We start from the raw sequence: 21,582 nt of genomic DNA, 5'->3' as shown, positions 1-21,582 counted from the left end.
TATGTGTGTGTGTGCGCCCTCAGAAAGGCCAGTTTAATTAGACCGTAACCCCCCCCCAAGTCCTTCTATTGTCGTCTGACTTCCAAGCTCGGCGCTTTTTGTGGCCTCGGTGGTCAATAAGCATCGATGCCTTTGTCCTCTGGCAAAGTAGAGCAGAACAAATAAGCTGTTTTACTTCTTGGTGTGTGTAGTGGAGAGCGTGGTGATGTGAGTTTGCAGTGTGTACTTGTTGGTGCACTTGGTGCACCGCCTTTGGCCCGGCAGCTTTCCATGTGGGCTTTCACACGCATACACTTTCTTTACTAGATGAACGTCCGAAACACGTAAATGAGTAAGAGAGGAAGACTTCCTTCCTTCACTCCTCCAAGTTGTGTGGCGATAACATCTGGAATCAATACGCCAGACAAACACCAGCAAACGCCTCAACGTGTCTGCAGCCGTCTGCGTTTCCCTCCAACATGAATTCTTTCACCAAATTAAGTCAGTCTTCTTATTTCCGTCTTGATTCCGCTCCGTTAATCTGGTTCCAAGCCGAATTTCACAATGTGGATTTATGAAATTCCTCCTTTAAAAGGACCGTTTCGTTACATTTAATTACACCTGAAACGCCAGCGTACATCACGTCAGCGGTGAAGCGGGATTTCCGTTTTTTGCTGACGGTCAAACTGTGTTCCGCGTGCTGGACTGTTTGTGTTGCCGCGGTGATTGCAGGCTGCTGTCCAGGATGGCGGCGATGAAGGAGCAGCAGTTCCCAGAGGAGAAGCCTCTGCTGCCGGAGCAGCGCGGCGTGGATTCAGACACGGTGGGTCCGCCTTCCCTTCGCCGCGCGCGTCCCAATGACCTTCATCCTTTCAGGTTTTTCCTCAAATGGCGCCAAACAAAAGGTCTTCTCCAAACTCCTCCCACACCCGCCGCTTTGAGCGTGTCAATCATTCGTGCCGCAGCCAAGCTCCTCTTATTCTAATTGAATAAGAATATTCAAAATAATTGAATCTAACTTCAAAGAAATTCACCACTTCAGAGGCAACACATTCAAATTACTTTTTCTAGAAAATAAATTACTTTTTCTAAGTAACTAAGAGTATAAAACATCTTACTGTAAAATCCCCCAAAAATGTAATGTGCCGTTACATTGTTCATACGATTGATGTGATTGTTTTTTCTCTGAATATTATTATTATTATTAATATTATTATATTATATATTAATACTCTCTTCCACTGGCTCCATAATTGTTTTGCTTTTATTTCAACATTTTGACATTAAAATATTTAAATTGGAGTGCCAAATACATTATTAATGAGTGAGCTTTCTATCCCAGGACGTTATGTCTTGAATTATAGAAACACATTAAAGGAAATTGCACATGAAAAGACCTTTGGTGTGTGCTGAGCTCGGGGAGACTTTTCCTTGTGACATCGGTACGTCTAAGAGTAACTCACCTGCCTGCAGCATGTTCCCGGTTGGAAGTTGCATGTGCACGGTTTAACGTGTCTCTGCGCGCCGTCTCCCCCGGTTTTCCTCTCAAAGGAAGGTTGCAGGACTTGAGTTCTCTTGAGCAAAGAAGAAGAAGAAGAAGAGGCTTCGGAGCTCCAAGTGCTGAACCCCCCCCCCCCCCCAGTTTCTACCCAGTAACCACCTTGTGTTTGTTTGTTTTGCCACCCAGCAGGATAAAGGCGAGGAGGCGTCGGGGGGGTCGCCGCGCCCCACCGGCCACGCGCCTCTTAACCACCCCTCCCTCCCCGGCCGCCCCACTCAGCGCTGGCACGTCATCGCGCGCCACTGGCTCCGCCAGACGCGCCGTCGCACCGGCGGGTCGATCCCGGTAACTACCAGAACCACCAGAAGCACCAGAACCCCCCCCCAGCACACTGAGTCTAACACCACGGTGACCTCTGGTTGCACCAGCTGGAGGTTCAAAATGTGTACTGGATACTAGTAGGAATACTAGTTCATTGTTACTAGTTGACTTTCCGTTGGATGACCAATGACTGTAAATGTAGATCATATAAACCCAGTACATCGCACACATTGCCTCGTTGGGTAAAAGCAGCCATACACAGTATCAAGTAGAGAGAAGTATTGAACGTTAAGTACTCCTTACTGTAACACATGCTGATCATGTGTATTTATATACCAAATCTTAATCTTCTTGGTAACTTTAGCTGTTGAATACATATGTACAACTAACAACTAATCTGTAGTATGAAATGTACTTGTACTATATTGTACTAAAGTAAAGTTATTATTTCTATAATATACAATATTGAAAAAAGGAATTCACAACTTTTGCTTATATTCCTTCCCCGACTCAACAGGAAACATTTAACTTTGTGTTAAAAGCCCCAGTGGTCCGTTAACCTCCATCTACACCGATAATCCGTCACACTGACCAAATAGTAACACGAGGATTCAAAACCGCAACAGAACCGGAAGGTTTATCCTCTGAACATCTTTAAGCGCCAAACCAGCAGCTTTAGGCCCATTTCTCGGTTTACCCTCGTTGTGCTTGACTTTTGTCCTCAGTTCCAAACTTAATCAAGTCATGAACCCCCCCCTCCACTAGATGGCTTTAGTGCTGCATCCCCCCCCCCCCCCCCCCCCCCCCCTAAATGACGGCCACACCATTCAAACCAGTACATGGGTACTGCCCCCCCCCTCCCCGCTGAACTCAGGATCAGAGGGCGGGGGGGGGCGATGAGAAGGAGAAGAGCGCCACCTGCTGTACTGTCACTGCTAACATCTCCCCTTTGCATGAAGGCCACAGGGACTGAGGCTGCCCTCCACCCCCTGTTGGGATGAGTCCGTCACGGCTCATTCAACCCGTAGATGCGTCTTCTTAAAGGACAGCTTCAAGGTCCTGTGGTCTGCAGGTCTTTCTTTCTCTTTAGGTGTGTCCCTGACTTGACTTTGTCCTCTCCTTTACTTAAAATGTGACTCCCGACGCAGCTAATCCACAGCTATTGCTTTTCTCTTCCTATGTGCACCATCTTTAATCCCGTTGTGTGTTTTCTTGTGTGCATGTTTAACGATGAAGCATCTGTTCCGACGGGCGTCTAACCTTCCGCGCGTGTCCTTTTTACCTTCGGTCCAGATGTTCCTGTTCTGGGCTTTGCGAAGGCCGCAGAGCAGGAACATGCTCTTAAATGAGCATGTGCTGAAATAACACAGGTTGGAACAAGTGACATTTCACCGTAGTTGTGATAAATTGACGTAAAGTGAAAGTTTTGGTCTGAAGCATACGTTATTTTCTAACTAGCTGCGTGTATCTAAAAAAAGAACCTGTTTTATGTCAATACATCGCTTCTCAAGTTAAAGAGTCCAAGTTCTCTCACAGTGAATCCTGCACGGCCTCGTGTCCTGAAGAATGTTCACCAGAACAAAGCAGTTTGGGGAATTACGTTGAAAAGGAAACATATTTTTGGATTACTTTTGCTTTTGATGTATTACAAACAAGTTCTGTGGTCCACGTATAGACAAGTAGTCGGGTTGTGGATGAGCCAAGAGTTTTTCAGTTTAACTAGTTTGTTGCATTTACCTCTTTTATATTTGTAAGATTAACATAGGCAGGCAAAGTCTGAGCAAGAACAATAATTTAGTTAATTATGTTTTTTAACATTTTAACTTACAAACTTCTGTTGTGAAATTTAAATAGGGCCCGATGAAAGCCACTATTTAGGCTGAATTACAGACCCTGGCTGCAGTGTTGCGCATAAGTCCCGCCCCCTCTCTAGATTAGTAAAATGGCCCATTGTGATGTAGAAACAGTCATGCAACCGATTTGCGAAGCAGAGGTTTGATTGCGGCTTCGTTGAAGGACTGTGGTGCATGTTGTTTCAGCAGAGATGTACTAACGATTCCTACACCCAAAGACTGATCCACAGGGAACCATCAATTATGCCTCTAATAGTCAGAATCTTATCATCGTGCTGCCCGGCTCAACAGAGCTGTGACTGTGAAGAGAAACGTGGGGTTGTTTTTATTTTTCTTGATTAATGATAAGTAATCTTTATTAATTGATGCACACTAATGTCTGAGCAATATATTCTGCATGTGTTAGCGAGTTCAGACTCACTTATCCTTTTCCAATCGTCTGCTGTCTCTGCTCTCTGTGTGCAGGAAAGCTTCGACCAGCTGATGCCGGTGGGGGATTGGAAGGTATGAGCCCATGTTTGTGTTCCTCTCTGTTTTCTTACTGCCGCGTCTTTGGTGTTGTCGCCTTTCTATCACTCTTTCTTTTCGCCATGTCTTTGCGGGCGCTCAATCGGCTAACGTGGGAGATGGATTTCTGAAACTTTAAAAGGAAATATCACCTATTGCTCCACTGTAGGTTCAAATCCTTTAAGGACTCTCTGTGTGGAGTTAGCGGGTTCTCCATGTGCCTGCTTTCAAAGACTAATTAATACCAATAAATCAGTGATTGCTACTCTGAGACTACTAGTTTTAAAATTCTCAATTGATCTGATTTGGGAAAGCTTTTTATACACTTTGGAGTGTCAAGATGTCCCACATTTAACCTTATACGCGTATACTGTGTCATATATACATACACATGAAATGCTTACATGCATACAAGTGAAACATATATACGCATCTCACTAGTAAAAGTAAGAGCATCTCACTAGTGACTGTAAGAGCATCTCACTAGTAAACATAAGAACATCTCACTAGTGACTAAGAGCATCTCACTAGTAACTAAGAGCATCTCACTAGTGAACGTAAGAACATCTCACTAGTGACTAAGAGCATCTCACTAGTGACTGTAAGATCATCTCACTAGTGACTGAGAGCATCTCACAAGTGACTGTAAGAGCATCTCACTAGCGAACGTAAGAGCATCTCACCAGTGAACGTAAGAACATCTCACTAGTGACTAAGAGCATCTCACTAGTGACTGTAAGATCATCTCACTAGTGACTAAGAGCATCTCACAAGTGACTGTAAGAGCATCTCACAAGTGACTGTAAGAGCATCTCACTAGTGAACGTAAGAACATCTTACTAGTGACTGTAAGAGCATCTCACTAGTGACTAAGAGCATCTCACTAGTGAATGTAAGAGCATCTCACTAGTGACTGTAACAGCATCTCACTAGTGACCGAGAGCATCTCACCAGTGAATGTAAGAGCATCTCACTAGTGAACGTAAGAACATCTCACTAGTGACTAAGAGCATCTCACTAGTGAACGTAAGAACATCTCACTAGTGACTAAGAGCATCTCACTAGTAACTAAGAGCATCTCACTAGTGAACGTAAGAGCGTCTAACTAGTGACTAAGAGCATCTCATTAGTGACTGTAAGAGCATCTCACTAGTGACTGTAACAGCATCTCACTAGTGACCGAGAGCATCTCACCAGTGAATGTAAGAGCATCTCACTAGTGAACGTAAGAACATCTCACTAGTGACTAAGAGCATCTCACTAGTGAACGTAAGAACATCTCACTAGTGACTAAGAGCATCTCACTAGTGACTAAGAGCATCTCACTAGTGAACGTAAGAGCGTCTAACTAGTGACTAAGAGCATCTCATTAGTGACTGTAAGAGTATCTCACTAGTGACTAAGAGCATCTCACTAGTGAATGTAAGAGCATCTCACTAGTGACTAAGAGCATCTCACTAGTGAACGTAAGAGCATCTCACTAGTGACTAAGAGCATCTCACTAGTGAACGTAAGAGCGTCTAACTAGTGACTGTAAGAGCATCTCACTAGTGACTAAGAGCATCTCACTAGTGACTGTAAAAGCATCTCACTAGTGAATGTAAGAGCATCTCACTAGTGACTGTAAAAGCATCTCACTAGTGAATGTAAGAACATCTCACTAGTGAATGTAAGAGCATCTCACTAGTGACTAAGAGCATCTCACTAGTGACTGTAAGATCATCTCACTAGTGACTAAGAGCATCTCACAAGTGAATGTAAGAGCATCTCACTAGTGAATGTAAGAGTATCTCACTAGTGCACCTAAGAGCATCTCACTAGTGAACGTAAGAGCATCTCACTAGTGAACGTAAGAACATCTCACTAGTGAATGTAAGAGCATCTCACTAGTGACTGTAACAGCATCTCACTAGTGACCAAGAGCATCTCACTAGTGCACCTAAGAGCATCTCACTAGTGAACGTAAGAGCATCTCACTAGTGAACGTAAGAGCATCTCACTAGTGAACGTAAGAGCATCTCACTAGTGAACGTAAGAGCATCTCACTAGTGACTAAGAGCATCTCACTAGTGCACCTAAGAGCATCTCACTAGTGCACGTAAGAGCTTCCCATTAGCATACGGAAGAGTCTCAGTTACACCGGAAGGCGGAACAGCAAAAAGTGCCAATCTTATGCCCCTACTTTATATGTTTTTACGTCCTGACTTGTCCGTCCTTGTGTAAGTTTTTATATACTACCATATTCAAGTGACGGAATGTCATTTTTGGAGTTTTTCTTTTTTCTAAACGCCCCCTCATATGTTTGTCAAAGAGGTTCACCTGTTAATTCGGACAAATGCAATAAATGACGTGCTAAACACGTGCAAATCAGAAATATTTTTATTATTGGGTATTGCATTTTTGTAATGCATCTACCCAAAGAGTACTATGATAAGCGTTGCTTAATCTTTTACCTTTCGACTCATTTTGATCAGTTTCACAATGGCATGACCGTTAATTATTCAGGTAAAAACGTTCAAATAGCCCGAAGGTCCTGCAGACAAATTACAGGTAAATTGGTGACTGGGAATAAAACAGCACGTAACTATGGCAACTATTCCATTAATACTACATTATAATGTGTTACAGTATGCTATGCTATAACACTGTAATATACAATAACACTGTACTCTATCATACAACCCAACTCTATACTTAACTATAATGCTAAACTATGCGATACATACTGAACAATATTAAAATTAAATACTATTCTTTCATCCATTATCATCAATCTAGGATAAAGCTTTGCTTTACTTTTATTCAGTGGTGGCTGGTCAATAGAGGGCCCGCCTGGAGCGCCCCTCCATATATTAAATTGTAAAATGGAAATTTGTTTTTTAAATGTACCCTGTAATATTTGTAAAATATGATATCTGCACAAAAGATTTTTCCTGCAGGCCTGTCAAACGCACGTCCTGTCTTCATGTGCGTTTTATCTGCGACAGGGTCGATCCCGCAGCAAGCATGTCTGAGAAGCACTTTATCCAATTGCTGATTAAATAAAAACATGTTTGACATACAATTTAGCCAATCAGCGTCCCTAAATAGACCCAGCCTGAGGCAACATTGTTTTCTCCCCAAGCTTGTGCGTTCTGGTCAAGGCTGGTATCAACAGGCGGATGACCTTCTGGAGGAAGTAAAGAGCGCAGATTTTATCGCCATTCAAGCAGACAAGACGACTGACATGTATAGAGTACATATTATACCAACATATTCTTATTATTTCATATAAATATATTATATATGCCTTTGAGAGTGAGAAAAATAAGATGTATTAATTAAGGCTTTTTTCATGTTGGAATAAATATTAAATATTTAACTGCAAAGTAGAAAGTGTTTTTGATATAAAATCATTAAATCAAGCTGGAGCGTTGGCTAAAATTGATTCGCTTTCCCCAGAACGTTCCACCAGCCGCCACTGCTTTCATTACTTATCATCTCTCATTCTTACTCCTAAGGTTAACATTAGTAGAATAGCATTATATATGAATGGAGTAGTATTTTTGACATTGGATAACTGCTGGTTTGCACGCAAAAACTTTGTTGTTCCCACAAACTGTGGTAGCACCTTGCTACAAAAGCAATGTAGTGAACTATAAAGTACTAAAATACTGTGGTAGGACTGTTTCCCCATGAGTGCATTACAGAAGTTTTAAACTCGACTCAGCTAAATAAAGAATCTGAACTCTAAAAAGCGTGTTAAGTTGATATTTGCACATCGGAGTATTAACGCTGGTGGGTTTATTTTAGTCAGACACGTGCTGAGCGTCAGGCAGGAGCGATGAGACGTTTCACACCAAACACCACTCTCTCGCACTTCAAACTGACACTTCAAGGTCTCAAAAAAACATCACTTTCTGGCTGAGATGAATATTTCCACATCAGATTTATTCGTTCTGTGATTATTAAAAACATTGGTTCTGCATACATTTACCAAAAACATGCCCATTTGATATTAATTTAAACGTTTACGCTGCTTGAAAACTGCACACGTAGACGCATTGTCAGTATGAACTCTCAGGCTAAATAAAATAATATTTAAAACCAAGTATTTTTAGTCTAGATGAGTGCCACTGCTTAATAAATGCAAGGAACAAACCAGAAAGACGCGAGCTGATCTTACTGCTTAATGTACCTCCATAAAATACTGGGAACGTTGTGTTACGTTTTTATGTTTTGCTGTACAGCTAAACAGGGACGGCTGTGCCAAGCACACGGGACACGCGACGACGACGTGGAGGAAAACAGGGACTTCTTGTGCAAAGTTTTTGGGTTTTGGGTCTTTCCTCAACACGCTGATTGGGAAACTAAGTTCAAGATCACTGCTAAGCAATAATGCGTGTTTGATAACTTATTTTGCATTGAATCACACTGGGATGAAACTGATTTAACCAACAAAAAAAAAATCCACCTGCCGCCACTGGCGCTAAACTGAGCAATTTACTACACATACAATACAGTGATTTGGAGAGAAATCAACTGTTTCTAATACAGCTAACGAGCTACATGAGCTACCTCCATCTTGGACCCTTGTTCTCTCTGAACGTTTATGCCCAAAGCACCATGCTGTGTGGCGTTGAGAACCGGTGCGAATTGACTTTGCGCCGTGCGAGTCACAGATCAACGCCAGCGGGGGTTTAGACACAAGAGGACGGACCGCTGCAAACGAGGCGCGAAGACGCTGCAGCATGTTGCGTTGAAGCTGCCTGCACGCTCACAGGCTTACGTGAGGCCTCCGGCTACATTTTAGATAAATCCGAATAAATGTGTCCCCCTGGCGAATTCATCAACAGCGACATTCGGTGGCGGAAAAGAGAAACAGTGAAGTGGGAAAAGATGGGAGCAGTGGTGCTGATGAGAGAGAGAGAGAGAGAGAGAGAGCCTTTAGACGGGTGACGGACAACACGACCGGCCAATCCCGTGCGGGGGACGGCCGCACTGCGAGCGAATCATCCTCTGTCTGCCACACGCCCCGTCTCTCTCTCTCTCTCTGGTGCCTACGGAGGGCGAGGAGAAAGGCGGGGGGGGGGGGGCTGACAGCGTGGGTGGGAGACCTGCTGAAGCAGACAAAGACGTCGCAGCATCCAGGACCGAGTCCCTTAAAACAGGGACCCTCCTCCTCCTCCTCTTCCTCTTCTCTGTCGGCTGAGAGCGCGGTCACTGCGGAGCCATGCCTGAGTGCTGGGACGGGGTGAGGAGGGTTCCTTTAATGTTAGTGTGTGTCTGTGTGTGTGTGTGTGTGTGTGAGGCAGTATTCAGATGCGGTGTCAACAATATCGGAATCAATTTATTAGCCGTTTCAAAAAAGCTCTGCTTCTATTTGCCGCTAAATGTTTCAATCGGACAAAAATAAATAAAATAAATAAAAAAAACGTGTTTGCAGCAGGCAGCACATCTGTGTTAACGTGACTGTGTGGAACCGGTTCTGTGGGCGGCTCCTCCTTTGCCCCACTGACACACTTAAGCTCCCCCAACAAATGCTGCGCAATGGAGCGATGCACGTGGCTATGCGGATAAACACCTGTGTTTGTGTGTCTGTGTGCACGTGGGGGTCTCACGGGAGGGATCATCCCCCTGCAGCACTGTCCGTTTTTGGCGACGTTAAAAAGGACGCGTAGAATCGGTGTGTTTGGCAGGATTTGATTCTCACACACAATCTAGTTGTGTTGTGTCTTATTTTGAAAGCTGGGTGTCCACATCCAATTTTAGATAATGCAACGCACCCCTCACCCCCCCCTCACCCCGAGCGGCTGAAGGTCATCAGGGGGTTTGCGTGTTGGTGAGACGTTTACTGCATAAATTACAACGCAGACGTCGAAGCGGAAGCAAAAATAACGCAGCCGGCAGGTCGAGTTCGGTCCACGAATAGCGAAATAACAATAATGATTTTTCAGTCACATTTCTTTGTGTTAGAACTGTTTAAAATGCGGAGCATCAATGCAACGCTTCCACAGCCTAATCCAGGCCAAATAATCCCAAAATACCACTCCTGTTTGTGTGTGTGTGTGTGTGTGTGTGCGTCTCGATTTAGCAGCTCATGGTTACATTTACCTCCCATACCTCCATTTTGAGTTTGGCCGCCGCTGACAAGAGCGCTTTGGAGCCCGAGTGAGTCGTCAGAGACTTTCTGTACTTTCTGCTAATCGTGTTTAATGAGGACGTCGTTTTTTGTAACTGCTTTGATGTTAAAGCTTAAATCCTGAATGAATAACTGAAATGTTTCCGTTGTTGTGAAGCTGGCGCCAGCCCGGGTCTGTACACCAGACGCGGACGACGTCATCGTAATGCCGCCGATCGCTTTGCACGCGGCTGCTTTAAAGCCTCGACTTCAGAGATTTGATCTTGAATGGCGGCCGTCGACTTTTGGCTATTTTGCCACCGAATGAATGGAGGTGACCATATTTGTTGTGGTGTGTCGAAGTGACACAGAATCGTTGTATTCTCACTGTCCTGTACGCGTCAGAGGAGTCGCCCCCTGATGGACATTAGCGAGAATGCAGGGTCTCGAGACACTTTCGCACAACCAGAGGTTTCGTTGTCCTGTCGCCAACAGACAACAAACTCGTGGTAGAGAACAAGATCCGGCTGAAAAATGCAATGACATTTTTTAAAAAGCCACAGCTACGAGCGCCGGTTCGTCCGAAAAAAGTCAAGGAAATCTAAAAAACTGGCTCGGACACGAGAGAGAAAACCTGAAACGCATAATTAGGACGGTGACAACAATCAGGGGAAATCAAGCGTCGGACAGAACGGTTTGTGTGTTTCACAGGAACACGACGTCGAGACCCCGTACGGGACGCTGCACGTGGTGATCCGCGGGGCGCCAAAAGGGAACAAGCCCGCCATCCTCACCTACCACGATGTGGGACTGAACCGTGAGTAACAAGGCAGAATGTGCGTGTGTGTGTGTGTGGCCACAGTTTCAGTACAGTGTGAAGATTTCATGCTTTTTATGGAAAAACGAAAAACTGAAGATTCCTCACTGCATAAGTAATAGCAAAGAAAACCCCACCCAGGCTCCACGTTGAAGTCTAAATACCAAAAACACGTCGGCAACCTTCAATTAAAACAGTCCCGGCATCAGAATGTTTGGTTGTTTTGCCGTTTGTTCGTTCTGATTGGATTGCACGAGAGCGACAGGCGATGAAGACCAATGGATGTTGACCGGTGACCCTCGGGCGGACGCGTCCGCGCTTAGAGTGACGCTTGATTGCGTTGACAACAGAGGAGTTGAATTCCTCCAACAAACACACGTTCACACCTGGGAAACTAAACGGAAAGTGACTTTCAGCACCTTTGCATGTTCATGTTCTCACCTTCACAAGGTAGGACGGTAAAAAGAAGGTTGCACGATGACGTGCAGATTGCAACACATATTACGTGTTATTATTATTATTATTATCTATGTGCCAGAAAGACGTAATGATTTAATATCTGGGAAGATGATAAATAGTAGGATGGATCTGAGAGAAGCTCTGTTGAAAACAACCAGAGACAAAAGAAGAAAAGATAAAATGACGCGGCAAGAAGGAAATGTAGGTCAGAAAAATATCCCATGGAGGAAGGCCGGGGGGGGGGGCGGCACAGCTTCAATGGGTGGAGGTTAGGGTGGATGCTGGTGGGGGTTTGGAAGAGAGAAGCTCTCACAGACCCTCCCCTGCTTTTCATCCCCCGAGCCAGGGTTGTCATGGCGATCGGGCCGTCGATTACCGCGGTGCAGCCGGGCCTCCGGGCAGGAAACGGTGCTGCACCAGCGAGTCTGACGTGGTCGTGTGCTGGGAGGGCGACAACAAAGCTGACGTCCATTTACACACGAAATTAAAATGGAGGTGAACGAGAACAAGAGCCCAACAGGGCGTCGACAGCAGCGTGTTGTTCCCTTGGTGTACACTGGGTGGTGCTCTACTACGCCAATGAGTTTAGCCATACGGGCAAAAGGGTGCGTGCTGGATCACAATAGTCCAAAAATGCACCTCCTCTAAGTCTCTGTGGGAGAGGTCGCGGGGTCGAGGACGGATGGAGAGGAGAATGCATGAGGAGTTAAAGAGAACCGACGGCCAAACTGCAACTTCTCTTCATTCTGTCTCAGCGGCGTTCATTAAGACCCAGGTAACTTACACCGCCTCCAGGCCAAATAGGCTATTTGGGTTGAATGATAAATTCAGTGTCAGCAGAATAAACCCTAAAAACGTACCTGTGGATCCTCTGAATCATCTGCATTTGCATTTGTAACCAGGAAGCCATCTTTTCCTCTTTTCTCCTCCTGAGTATCAGATGGTCATCTTCAAAGAGCTGCTCCGTCTCTAACCCGAATCCTGCTCTCGTTCCTTCCTCCCCCCTCTTCCTCCCCCCCCGCATGCTCCCTCTGCTCACTTCCTCTCGTCCCTCCCCCTCCTCCCGCAGACAAGCTGTGCTTCAACTCCTTCTTCAGTAACGAGGACATGCAGGAGATCACCAAGCACTTTGTTGTTTGCCATGTCGACGCCCCGGGGCAGCAGATCGGGGCATCGCAGATGCCACAGGGGTACAATGTGCACACACACACACACACACACACACACACACACACACACACACACACACACACACACACACACTTATTCAGATGACCAAACACTTGATAAGAGCCACTAATGAATGGATCATTGTGTCAGTGGTCCGGGGACGAGGCATGAAGAGATTATTTTAAATGATTTGATGCATTTCTTGAATGAAATCAACGAATGAAATCAATGAATGAAAGCAAGCAAAGGTAACCCGTCCTCTCTCTGCACAGGTACCAGTACCCTACCATGGACCAGCTCGCTTCGATGCTGCCCACTGTGGTGCAGCACTTTGGGTCGGTGCTTTTAAGTCCACACCCTTTTTCACGCAGCTCACTTGTATTTAAACGTTTCCTCTAACGGAGCTTCTTGGGGTTTGGTTTTTTTAGGTTCAAGAGCATCGTCGGGATCGGCGTCGGAGCCGGAGCTTTTATCCTGGCCAAGTTCGCCGTGAGTCCGGATTAATCTACACGCTCAGGGTTCGAGTGTGTCAAGCAAACTGAATGTGCTCCATGTGCTCTGCGCTCAGCTGCTCTTCCCTGACCTGGTGGAGGGTTTGGTTCTGCTCAACATCGACCCCAATGGCAAAGGCTGGATCGACTGGGCTGCCACCAAGGTACCGGCCCGCGACTTTATGTACGCGACGCGCTCACAGGGCTTCTGTAAGCTCTTACAACAACATCAACCTCTGGTTTTCCCGCCCAGCTGTCAGGTCTGACCAGCGCGCTGCCGGATACGGTGCTGCCGCATCTTTTCAGCCAGGTGAGCGTCAGAGTCCCAGCGACGGAAATGGACCGTTTGGACGCGTTTCTTTTCAATGGAAAGTGACTCTCGGGTTTGTTTGTCTGTAGGAGGAGCTGATGAACAACACGGAGCTGGTGCAGAGCTACCGGCAGCAGATCAACAACACCGTGAACCAGTTCAACTTGCAGCTTTTCTGGAACATGTACAACAGGTGGAGTGACGCAATTTCCTTTTGAACACACACACACACACGCACACACCAAACACACAACTCACCTTGTTGTGTCTTTCAGTCGGAGGGACCTGGAGATGAATCGCAGCGGCACTGTGATCAATGCAAAGACCCTGAAGTGAGTCTCATCTTACACAGTCCCGTCAGTTTAACAACCCAATGGAGGTTTTCAGAGCACCAGAGTCCCTTTAGAAAACCTCCATTTTTACTGCAGCAGGTTCTGAAGGGTTGTTTCGGTTTTGGGGGGTTGCAATGAACTAAACCAAATGATTGAGTCGTCAGAATATAATCTGGTAGAATCGTACCAAACTTATGTATCTATATATATATATATATATATATATATATATATATATATATGTAACCTCCATCCCGTGAGCACGAGGTCTAAACCTTGTGACCCTGAAGGTGCCCTGCGATGCTGGTCGTGGGAGACAACGGGCCGGCTGAGGAGGGAGTGGTGAGTTCTGCACCTTTCCTTCCTTACGTACCCTCGTATCAGCAACACCTCTGTTTGGTGATGTTGATGGTGTGTGTGTGTGTGTGTGTGTGCGCGTTACTCACGTCGGAGTGACACAGCCACGTCGAGGTCGGTGAAGGTACGACCAGTTGTCGCTGCTGTGTGGTGTCACGCTTCCCTTTGATGCAGATGTTCTGATCCAACAGAGGAGATGAAGAGATGAATTTGTCTCATATTTGCAGATCATGCTGCTCGTTTGCAACCGTTTTTCTGATTTATTATAAAGTTCCTGATAACGAAGGCAGAAAACGTTTGGGCTCCATTGCTCATGTTTACCTTGTAAACTGTGTGATTTGGGAATCTGTGCCGGGGATTACAGATTAAACAGAGCAGGGAGAGGCACAGGGAAAGAAATGTGTGTGTATGACAGCGTGTGCCGTATACTCTAGGTGTGTGTGTAGGAGTTTAATCTGTGTGTGTGTGTGTGTGTGTGTGTGTGTGTGTGTGCTGGAGTGACTCATCTCTGCAGTATCTGGGTCACTCTCACACAAACCCCATATAAGCTACAAATAGACAAACGCAGTGTCTTTTTGTCACTGAGGCTTTTTGACCTAATTCAGATCCTCCGGCTGCTTTTCTGTCCTCAAGGTTGAGTGCAACTCCAAACTGGACCCGACGAACACCACCTTCCTGAAGGTATCTGTCCTCATGCAAACCACAGATACTCCATTACTGGAAAAAAACCTCTGCGCGGCTTGCATTCACAACCGTTTATCTAACGTGCACGAAAAATTGAAATAAAGAACAGAATTTACACAATTTGTTGGTGAGTTAGAGCTTTAACGTTTTACACCTTGTCATTTTGTAAAATATAATTAGGTTGATAAAGAGGAAATGTAAGTGAAATAAATATTTTTTTCAATACCGACAATATTGTATTGACTGTATATATATATATATATATATATAAAATATAAAACAAAAAAAATATATATATATAAAATATATTATATATATATATATAAAATAAAAAATATATATATATATATAAAATATAAAACAAAAATATATATATATAATATATAATATAAATATATATAAAATAAAATAAAAATATATGTATATATAAAATATATATATATATTCAATGCAATGCCATAAATCCTTTAACTGCCACAACATTTGTTCATTTCTATGGGGTGTATTTCATTTTTGACAGATTAAGAAGCACCTTACATACATACATATATTATATAGTTACTGTATGCGCTCATCAAACATCACATTTTAAAAAACCAGCTACATGATTAAAAATGATTATTAAACGATCCAATCCTATATTCACGCAATAAGACAAACCGTTTGTATGGTTACATTAAATTCTAAAGTCACATCCCCTGAACAGCTGGACTGAATGTGGGGATCTGGATTTGATTCGCAGAAACATTGGAATGATGATAATAAAAAGACATTAAAATCTCACTTCATACATTACAGAACCATTAAGAAAAAAAAGAAAAAAATAAAGATATAAAACAATATACATATAAACACCAGGACAACAAATGGTAGCAGTCAGCTGAGAGTAATGAACGCATTATAGGAATAAGAGCCACAATAACAAATAAAGGCACTACAAGAGGTTCCAGATGTCGAGCCAGAGGACACGCGTCCCGTGACCCTCCAATGTCCAGAGTTCACAACTAATTTGCACAATACAGAATGTTTTCGGAAGCCGGAATGTGCTGTGTTGTTGTTGTTGTTGTTGTTGTTGTTGTTTTGTGCAGCAGTTTGGTTTAATTGCTGCTCTGTCCTCTCGTGGCAGATGTCTGACTCCGGCGGTCTTCCCCAGCTCACACAGGTTAGCGCACAAACACAAAACAGGCCGCACACGTTTGCGTTCGACTCAGTGACACGAAAACAAAACAAAAAAACCCCGCGTGTGTTTTCTCCTGCAGCCCGGGAAGCTGACCGAGGCCTTCAAGTACTTCCTGCAGGGGATGGGCTACAGTAAGTGCGCCGCCTGCCGCCGCGCGCGTGAGACGGATGTCTTCCATGTGTGTTAACCTCGCCCTCTGTCTCCCCGTTCTCTCAGTCGCTTATGTGAAGGATCGGAGGTTGAGTGGAGGGCCAGGTACTCCCCCCCTTCACCTGTGACCTCTAAATGCTGCCCTGTTTGATGACTTTGTGAAGCCTCATTTTGATTTCCTCTGGTTATGAACACAGTTTTTTTTTTGGGCTGTTATTAAAACAATTATGTTTGCTTTTATCAATCTTTTATCAATCTGCGGGGGGGACAATAATACGGAAGCCCCCGAGAGGCAAGTGGGAAACGAATGATGGAGATCCTTTTTCTAAGTCGTTTTAGTTGTTTTCTATCTTGAGTTTATAACAACAAAAAAAAAACCAAGTGGAAAAAAAGGGCCAAAAGATGTTCACAGCAGGACAAACGGCATTCGTGTTTTCACATAACTCAATAACGGATGATTTGTGTGGGCCTTGTCATTTTAGTACAAGCAGAAATTAAAACTCACCTGAAAGAAAACATGTCCCTTCCCCTTAGAACAAGACAAAGAACTTGAAAAGATTCATCAACGATTCTTAAATCAGAGCGATTTAAATCAGACTTCAAAAACGGATCTCAAGAATACATTTTTCCTGAATTGCCTCTCAAGGCTTCTGTCATTACACCCCATCCTTGTTTTATAAAGAATATTTTTCCCCCCCATGGAAAAATATACTGCCCTTACCCCACTACTTGCATTGTTTTGCCATTGCATCTCCGGTCCCGGGCTGCGTTCCAATTGTCCTAACTGAGTGAAATAACCCAGAGGAGCGTAGATGGCCTCCAGGATAAGAGCTGTTTGGATCCTCTCACGCTGAGGAAAGGAGCTTCCTATGCTTCCCTACTTGAAGCGTAGGAACCGCCTTAGGAAAGGAAAGGAGATAACTCCGTCCCACAGTTCCCTGCTGCAGCAATATTTAAACAGTGAACCGTTAGCATAATTATTTATGCTGCGACCTTGTTAATAAAGTAACACTTTGAACCAGGTTGACTCAGCTCTGTAACGACACGTGAAGGCATCTGAGATGCTTCTCGTTGGTCCACCTTCAGAGAACTTGTGCAGACTGACACGTCACTAACATGTGGACTACGTAGCTGGACTCGCTAAACACCACGGCCTTCTTTTGCCAAATCCTCACCAACTGTCCCAACCGTCGCCCCCCCGTGATGTTTACCACAGAGGTCAAGGGTCGGTGGTCAGGAACAGACAATCAGAGGCAATTGTTTCGGACTGTTTGAATCCAGCGCGGCTCTTTGCATGGCCCTCTGCTGCCTCTCGAGCGCCGTCATCGTGTTTTCGCTAAATGCTTTTTCTCCCTCGTCCCAGTGCCCTCGGCCAGCATGACCCGGCTGGCTCGCTCCAGGACGGCCTCCCTGACCAGCGCCGGCTCCGTGGACGGGTCCCGCTCTCGGGCCTGCACCCGCTCCGACAGCGCCGAGGGGGTCGCCCCCATCGCCCACACCATGGAGGTCTCCTGCTGAAGGGTCGGCCCGGGCCGCAGAGAGAGCAAGAGAGAGCGGGGGGGGCGGGGGGTCCGACGGGGTAGATTTCATTTTCCCCTCCATGTCACTTTGTCCGTCATCTTCTCCCCCCCCCCCCTCCGCGGTACGTGTTGCTACTAATTACCCCAACACACCTTGAAACAGCGCCCTCCTCGCCCCTATCGCCCAACACTTGTAGGCAACAGTGTCAGTTCTTGCGGTGTCTTCCTTGTGTGCGCTAATGTCCCCGTCCCAACTGATACTGAAGACACGAGCTGCTGCTGATCAGCGTCGTTTTGAAGCTTGTTTGAGAAAAGCGACAGAGCCGGATGTAAAGAGAGGAGATCAGTACGTTCCTTTGCTGCTTGAATGCTAAAGGGGTTTTCATCGCGACCTCTTCTTCTGTTTGTGCGTGTGTTTGCCCGTAAGACGATAAGAGCCGCCCATTCGCGTCCACGAGGAGACGGTGAGTGTCAGAGGACGCGCGTCCACAACTTGACAGGAAACAGATCACAGCCCAACGCCCAAATACATGCTAGACTTAAGTATTAATTCCATATACATGCATGTGAATGTGACCATTGTCTAGTACAAAAGGGCATTCTTTACTGGATCGCGGACGTATCCGCCGTCATCATCAGGAACTCCAGGACGTGGTTCTGCCTGTAGTCAGGTGGTCTCTAACGTGCCTATCGCACTCTGACCCAAACCAAACTAGACCGGAGGACCCAGCTGGAGCTTTTCCTGGCTCCAGCGCCCAGGATAAAACCAAATGCCCCCCCCCCCCCCCCCCCCCCCCTAAAAGCCCACCCAATCAGAAACATCCACAAACCCATTTCCACACGTGGTCTTGCATTAAACCTGCACGTTCTGTGCTTTCAAAGGGGAAACTCAGTTTCAGTGCTGGACGGTCTTCATGCGCCACATTCAGCTTCCGTTTTTTTTGGAGCCGTTTGGGCGCCAAGCTCGGAATGTAGGGCAACGCCCCCACGCCACCCTAAAAAAACACCAACCCGCAACAGCCCCCAAATAATCACAAGGTGCCCCGGCTCTCACAGGCAAACCCAGTCGCACCCTAAAGGGCTATTAGCTGTCACGTGTTTGCTTTAAATCGTCGGTAGTGTCAGTCGAGTTTCCGTTTAAATCCGTCTTTAGAGCAGAAAAGCGAAGGTGTTGTTACTGAAACACGGAGAGAGATTCCGACTTTAAGGAGTGGTGTGTGACTGAATGTCAAAAGAAGAATGTCATTTCTGATCAAGGGAGGATTTAAAAAGAAAAAGAAGAAGCGCTCAGATGTCATTGGCCGGTCAGATCGAGCGCCTCATTCGACTCCTCTCGCAACCTCGCGGGGGAATTTATGAGCCCTGAAGTTTGCATGTAGCGGAGTTTATGTTCACCTCTCGTCGTTTTCTTACTTCACTAAGCTTTTTCCTGCACACTTGGGATTTCTCCCACTCGTCTTCGACCTAACCTGCCCGGGAGATCCCCAATGTATTTTGTCCTTTATTAAAGTGCTGTACAGTATCGTCAACCCCTGCAGAACCCCTCGCTGAGGTTTTCACTTCCATCCCCGAACACAAAAAGCAAGCTGCTTCCTGCTCCTCTTGGAGTTTAAAAATAGTAAAGTTTGGTAGCAACGTGTAAACAGCTCGATCAGCTTCTGTAGACGTCGGTCCTCCTTTCACCTGTAGATAGTTTCAGTTTGCAGCACAGGTCCCCCGAAGCGACACTGAAGAAAACTTTAACATATTTCTGTTCCTCTTCATTGGAGTTTCTTTTTTTTAATAGGAAACTATAGGGTGTAATCTTGGTATAATCATATTTGTTTGTGTGTACTACTACTACTACTCTTCGTCATTGCTGCCATTATGGTTGATTTGTATTGAGCAATAAGTTCTTCTTTTGTCGTTTGGTTGTTTCACACTGGGAGCTTGTTTCTATTCACAACAGTAGAAGGGTTCTCCCCTACTTAGCTGTCATTCAGATGTGTAATGTTATTCAGTATATGATATACAAATAGTAAGATTACTCTGTCTGTGTACTGATCAAGTAACAAGTATGAAATAAAAACTTTGTCAAAGTGTAGTGCGTCTGATTTTTTCCCAGCTTCTGCCCCTCTGCTTCCCCTTCCCCCGTAAATGAAGGAATATTATTTAAAGGACACCAGGCCCACCCCCTCCTGTCCTGCAGTCCATCGAGACCCTCTCTTTGGGATCTGTTGAAATCCCAGCAGGCCTTCCTGTGGTCCAGCCAGACCTTCGCTATCATATCATGCGGCCTCTCTGGACCTGCGTCCTTATCTGTGGTCGATTGAGACCCTAGATAACCTCTTTTGCTTTTTAAAGTTGACCTGTACTGTAACTCCGGTTCACATCACCTACTATGTGTCACCTTAACAAGCTCTGTCCTTGTTAACATCAGCTCATGACTTTCCCGCCAGAAACTCTCAGCGGAAGTAAGTCAATCATTTATTTATTTGATTCAAATAAAATAAATCTTGTTTTAGTGAATATGCCTAATTTCTTCTGATGCCTGGTTTATCCTACTGCAGGGTGGAGTCCAAGCAAAGACATTCACTATTCATATCTATGTGCAGCGGACTCTCAGGGACATTTTATGTCGCCGTGAATCTACTGCATGTTTGAAGAAGAGGAACATGATGACACACAGTTTCATTGAAACTAAACGGGAGGGGGGGGGGGGGGGGGGGGAGTATCCAGATCCTGCTTCTCAAATCATCCTGAACATCTGATAATCCTTAAACTCTCTTTCTCTTTGACCGTATTTGGATTTCCCCAACATAACCCTCCTCTACTTATTACAACCACTAGTTTAAGGGAAAATGAAATAATATTTTTTACAATATTAGTATTTGTCTCAGCCATTATTTTCTTAATTTCATTCCAATTGTACCATTTGTTTGTTTCATCAGTTTTATCACGCGCATCAATGACCAGAGATCAACCCGCCGGCACAAATGCCCGCTGATGTTCTGTTCTGTTCATTTCTACCATTTAGTTCACATTGATGATGATCATACTCTGATTCCAGTGTCGTTATTGTCTGTTTTCTTTCTCTACTGACATTCATTCCTTAAGACTGTGTAGATACATGTATAACGATCTGATAGTAACCAAGAGTTAAGCATATTCATCTAGAAAACTATACCTGGAATGTTGTAACAGCCAATATCATTTCATTTCATGTGTCCATCCAGAAAAATTGATGGATCCAAATGTTATGAAAAACACGTATAATGTAACTTCTTTGTCATCATCCAAAATAATGTTAAGTATAAGGGTATTTTTCCAAGTAGGCCACTCACTGGTCGATACATGCTATGCATTGAGTGGGCCAGTCTGACTAAGAACCAGGCCACATTAGATTAGCTCTTACGCTCACTAGTGAGATGCTCTTACATTCACTAGTGAGATGCTCTTACATTCACTAGTGAGATGCTCTTACGTTCACTAGTGAGATGCTCTTACAGTCTCTAGTGAGATGCTCTTACAGTCAATAGTGAGACGCTCTTACACTCACTAGTGAGATGCACTTATGTCACTAGTGAGATGCTCTTACACTCACTAGTGAGATGCTCTTACAGTCTCTAGTGAGATGCTCTTACAGTCTCTAGTGAGATGCTCTTACGTTCACTAGTGAGATGCTCTTACGCGCACTCTTGAGATGGTCTTACACTCACTAGTGAGATACTCTTATGTTCACTAGTGAGATGCCTTTACACTCACTAGTGAGATGCTCTTACGTTCACTAGTGAGATACTCTTACGTTCACTAGTGAGATGCTCTTACACTAACTAGTGAGATGCTCTTACGTTCACTAGTGAGATGCTCTT

The 21,582-nt window shown here is 44.9% G+C and overlaps 1 protein-coding gene across 8 annotated transcripts in view; it reads left to right on the top strand.

The window, feature by feature from the left end:
- LOC120808956 (protein NDRG4) overlaps nucleotides 1-19,809 on the top strand; it is a 32,125-nt gene extending 12,316 nt beyond the window's left edge. Inside the window, exons 2-18 of one of the 8 annotated variants that reach the window (XM_078082243.1) lie at nucleotides 712-802; nucleotides 1,670-1,825; nucleotides 4,120-4,158; nucleotides 10,973-11,078; nucleotides 12,607-12,727; nucleotides 12,980-13,042; nucleotides 13,136-13,196; nucleotides 13,276-13,362; nucleotides 13,452-13,508; nucleotides 13,598-13,701; nucleotides 13,784-13,840; nucleotides 14,131-14,182; nucleotides 14,831-14,878; nucleotides 16,008-16,043; nucleotides 16,141-16,192; nucleotides 16,278-16,316; nucleotides 17,575-19,809. In XM_078082243.1, the coding sequence (XP_077938369.1) occupies nucleotides 725-802; nucleotides 1,670-1,825; nucleotides 4,120-4,158; nucleotides 10,973-11,078; nucleotides 12,607-12,727; nucleotides 12,980-13,042; nucleotides 13,136-13,196; nucleotides 13,276-13,362; nucleotides 13,452-13,508; nucleotides 13,598-13,701; nucleotides 13,784-13,840; nucleotides 14,131-14,182; nucleotides 14,831-14,878; nucleotides 16,008-16,043; nucleotides 16,141-16,192; nucleotides 16,278-16,316; nucleotides 17,575-17,729 (1,311 nt within the window). In that variant the 5' untranslated portion in view covers nucleotides 712-724 and the 3' untranslated portion in view covers nucleotides 17,730-19,809. Of the gene's footprint in view, nucleotides 1-711; nucleotides 803-1,666; nucleotides 1,826-4,119; nucleotides 4,159-9,167; nucleotides 9,395-10,972; nucleotides 11,079-12,606; nucleotides 12,728-12,979; nucleotides 13,043-13,135; nucleotides 13,197-13,275; nucleotides 13,363-13,451; nucleotides 13,509-13,597; nucleotides 13,702-13,783; nucleotides 13,841-14,130; nucleotides 14,183-14,830; nucleotides 14,879-16,007; nucleotides 16,044-16,140; nucleotides 16,193-16,277; nucleotides 16,317-17,574 lie in introns of those variants that run through there. The other 7 variants (XM_078082242.1, XM_078082246.1, XM_078082244.1 and 4 more) reach the window with 7 other exon arrangements.
- Nucleotides 19,810-21,582: the final 1,773 nt, after the last annotated feature.

Source organism: Gasterosteus aculeatus, chromosome X (assembly GCF_964276395.1).
Source record: "Gasterosteus aculeatus chromosome X, fGasAcu3.hap1.1, whole genome shotgun sequence".
Taxonomy (NCBI): Eukaryota; Metazoa; Chordata; class Actinopteri; order Perciformes; family Gasterosteidae; genus Gasterosteus; species Gasterosteus aculeatus.
The sequence above is the reverse complement of the archived record's forward strand: the minus strand, read 5'-3'. Positions and strand labels throughout refer to the sequence as shown.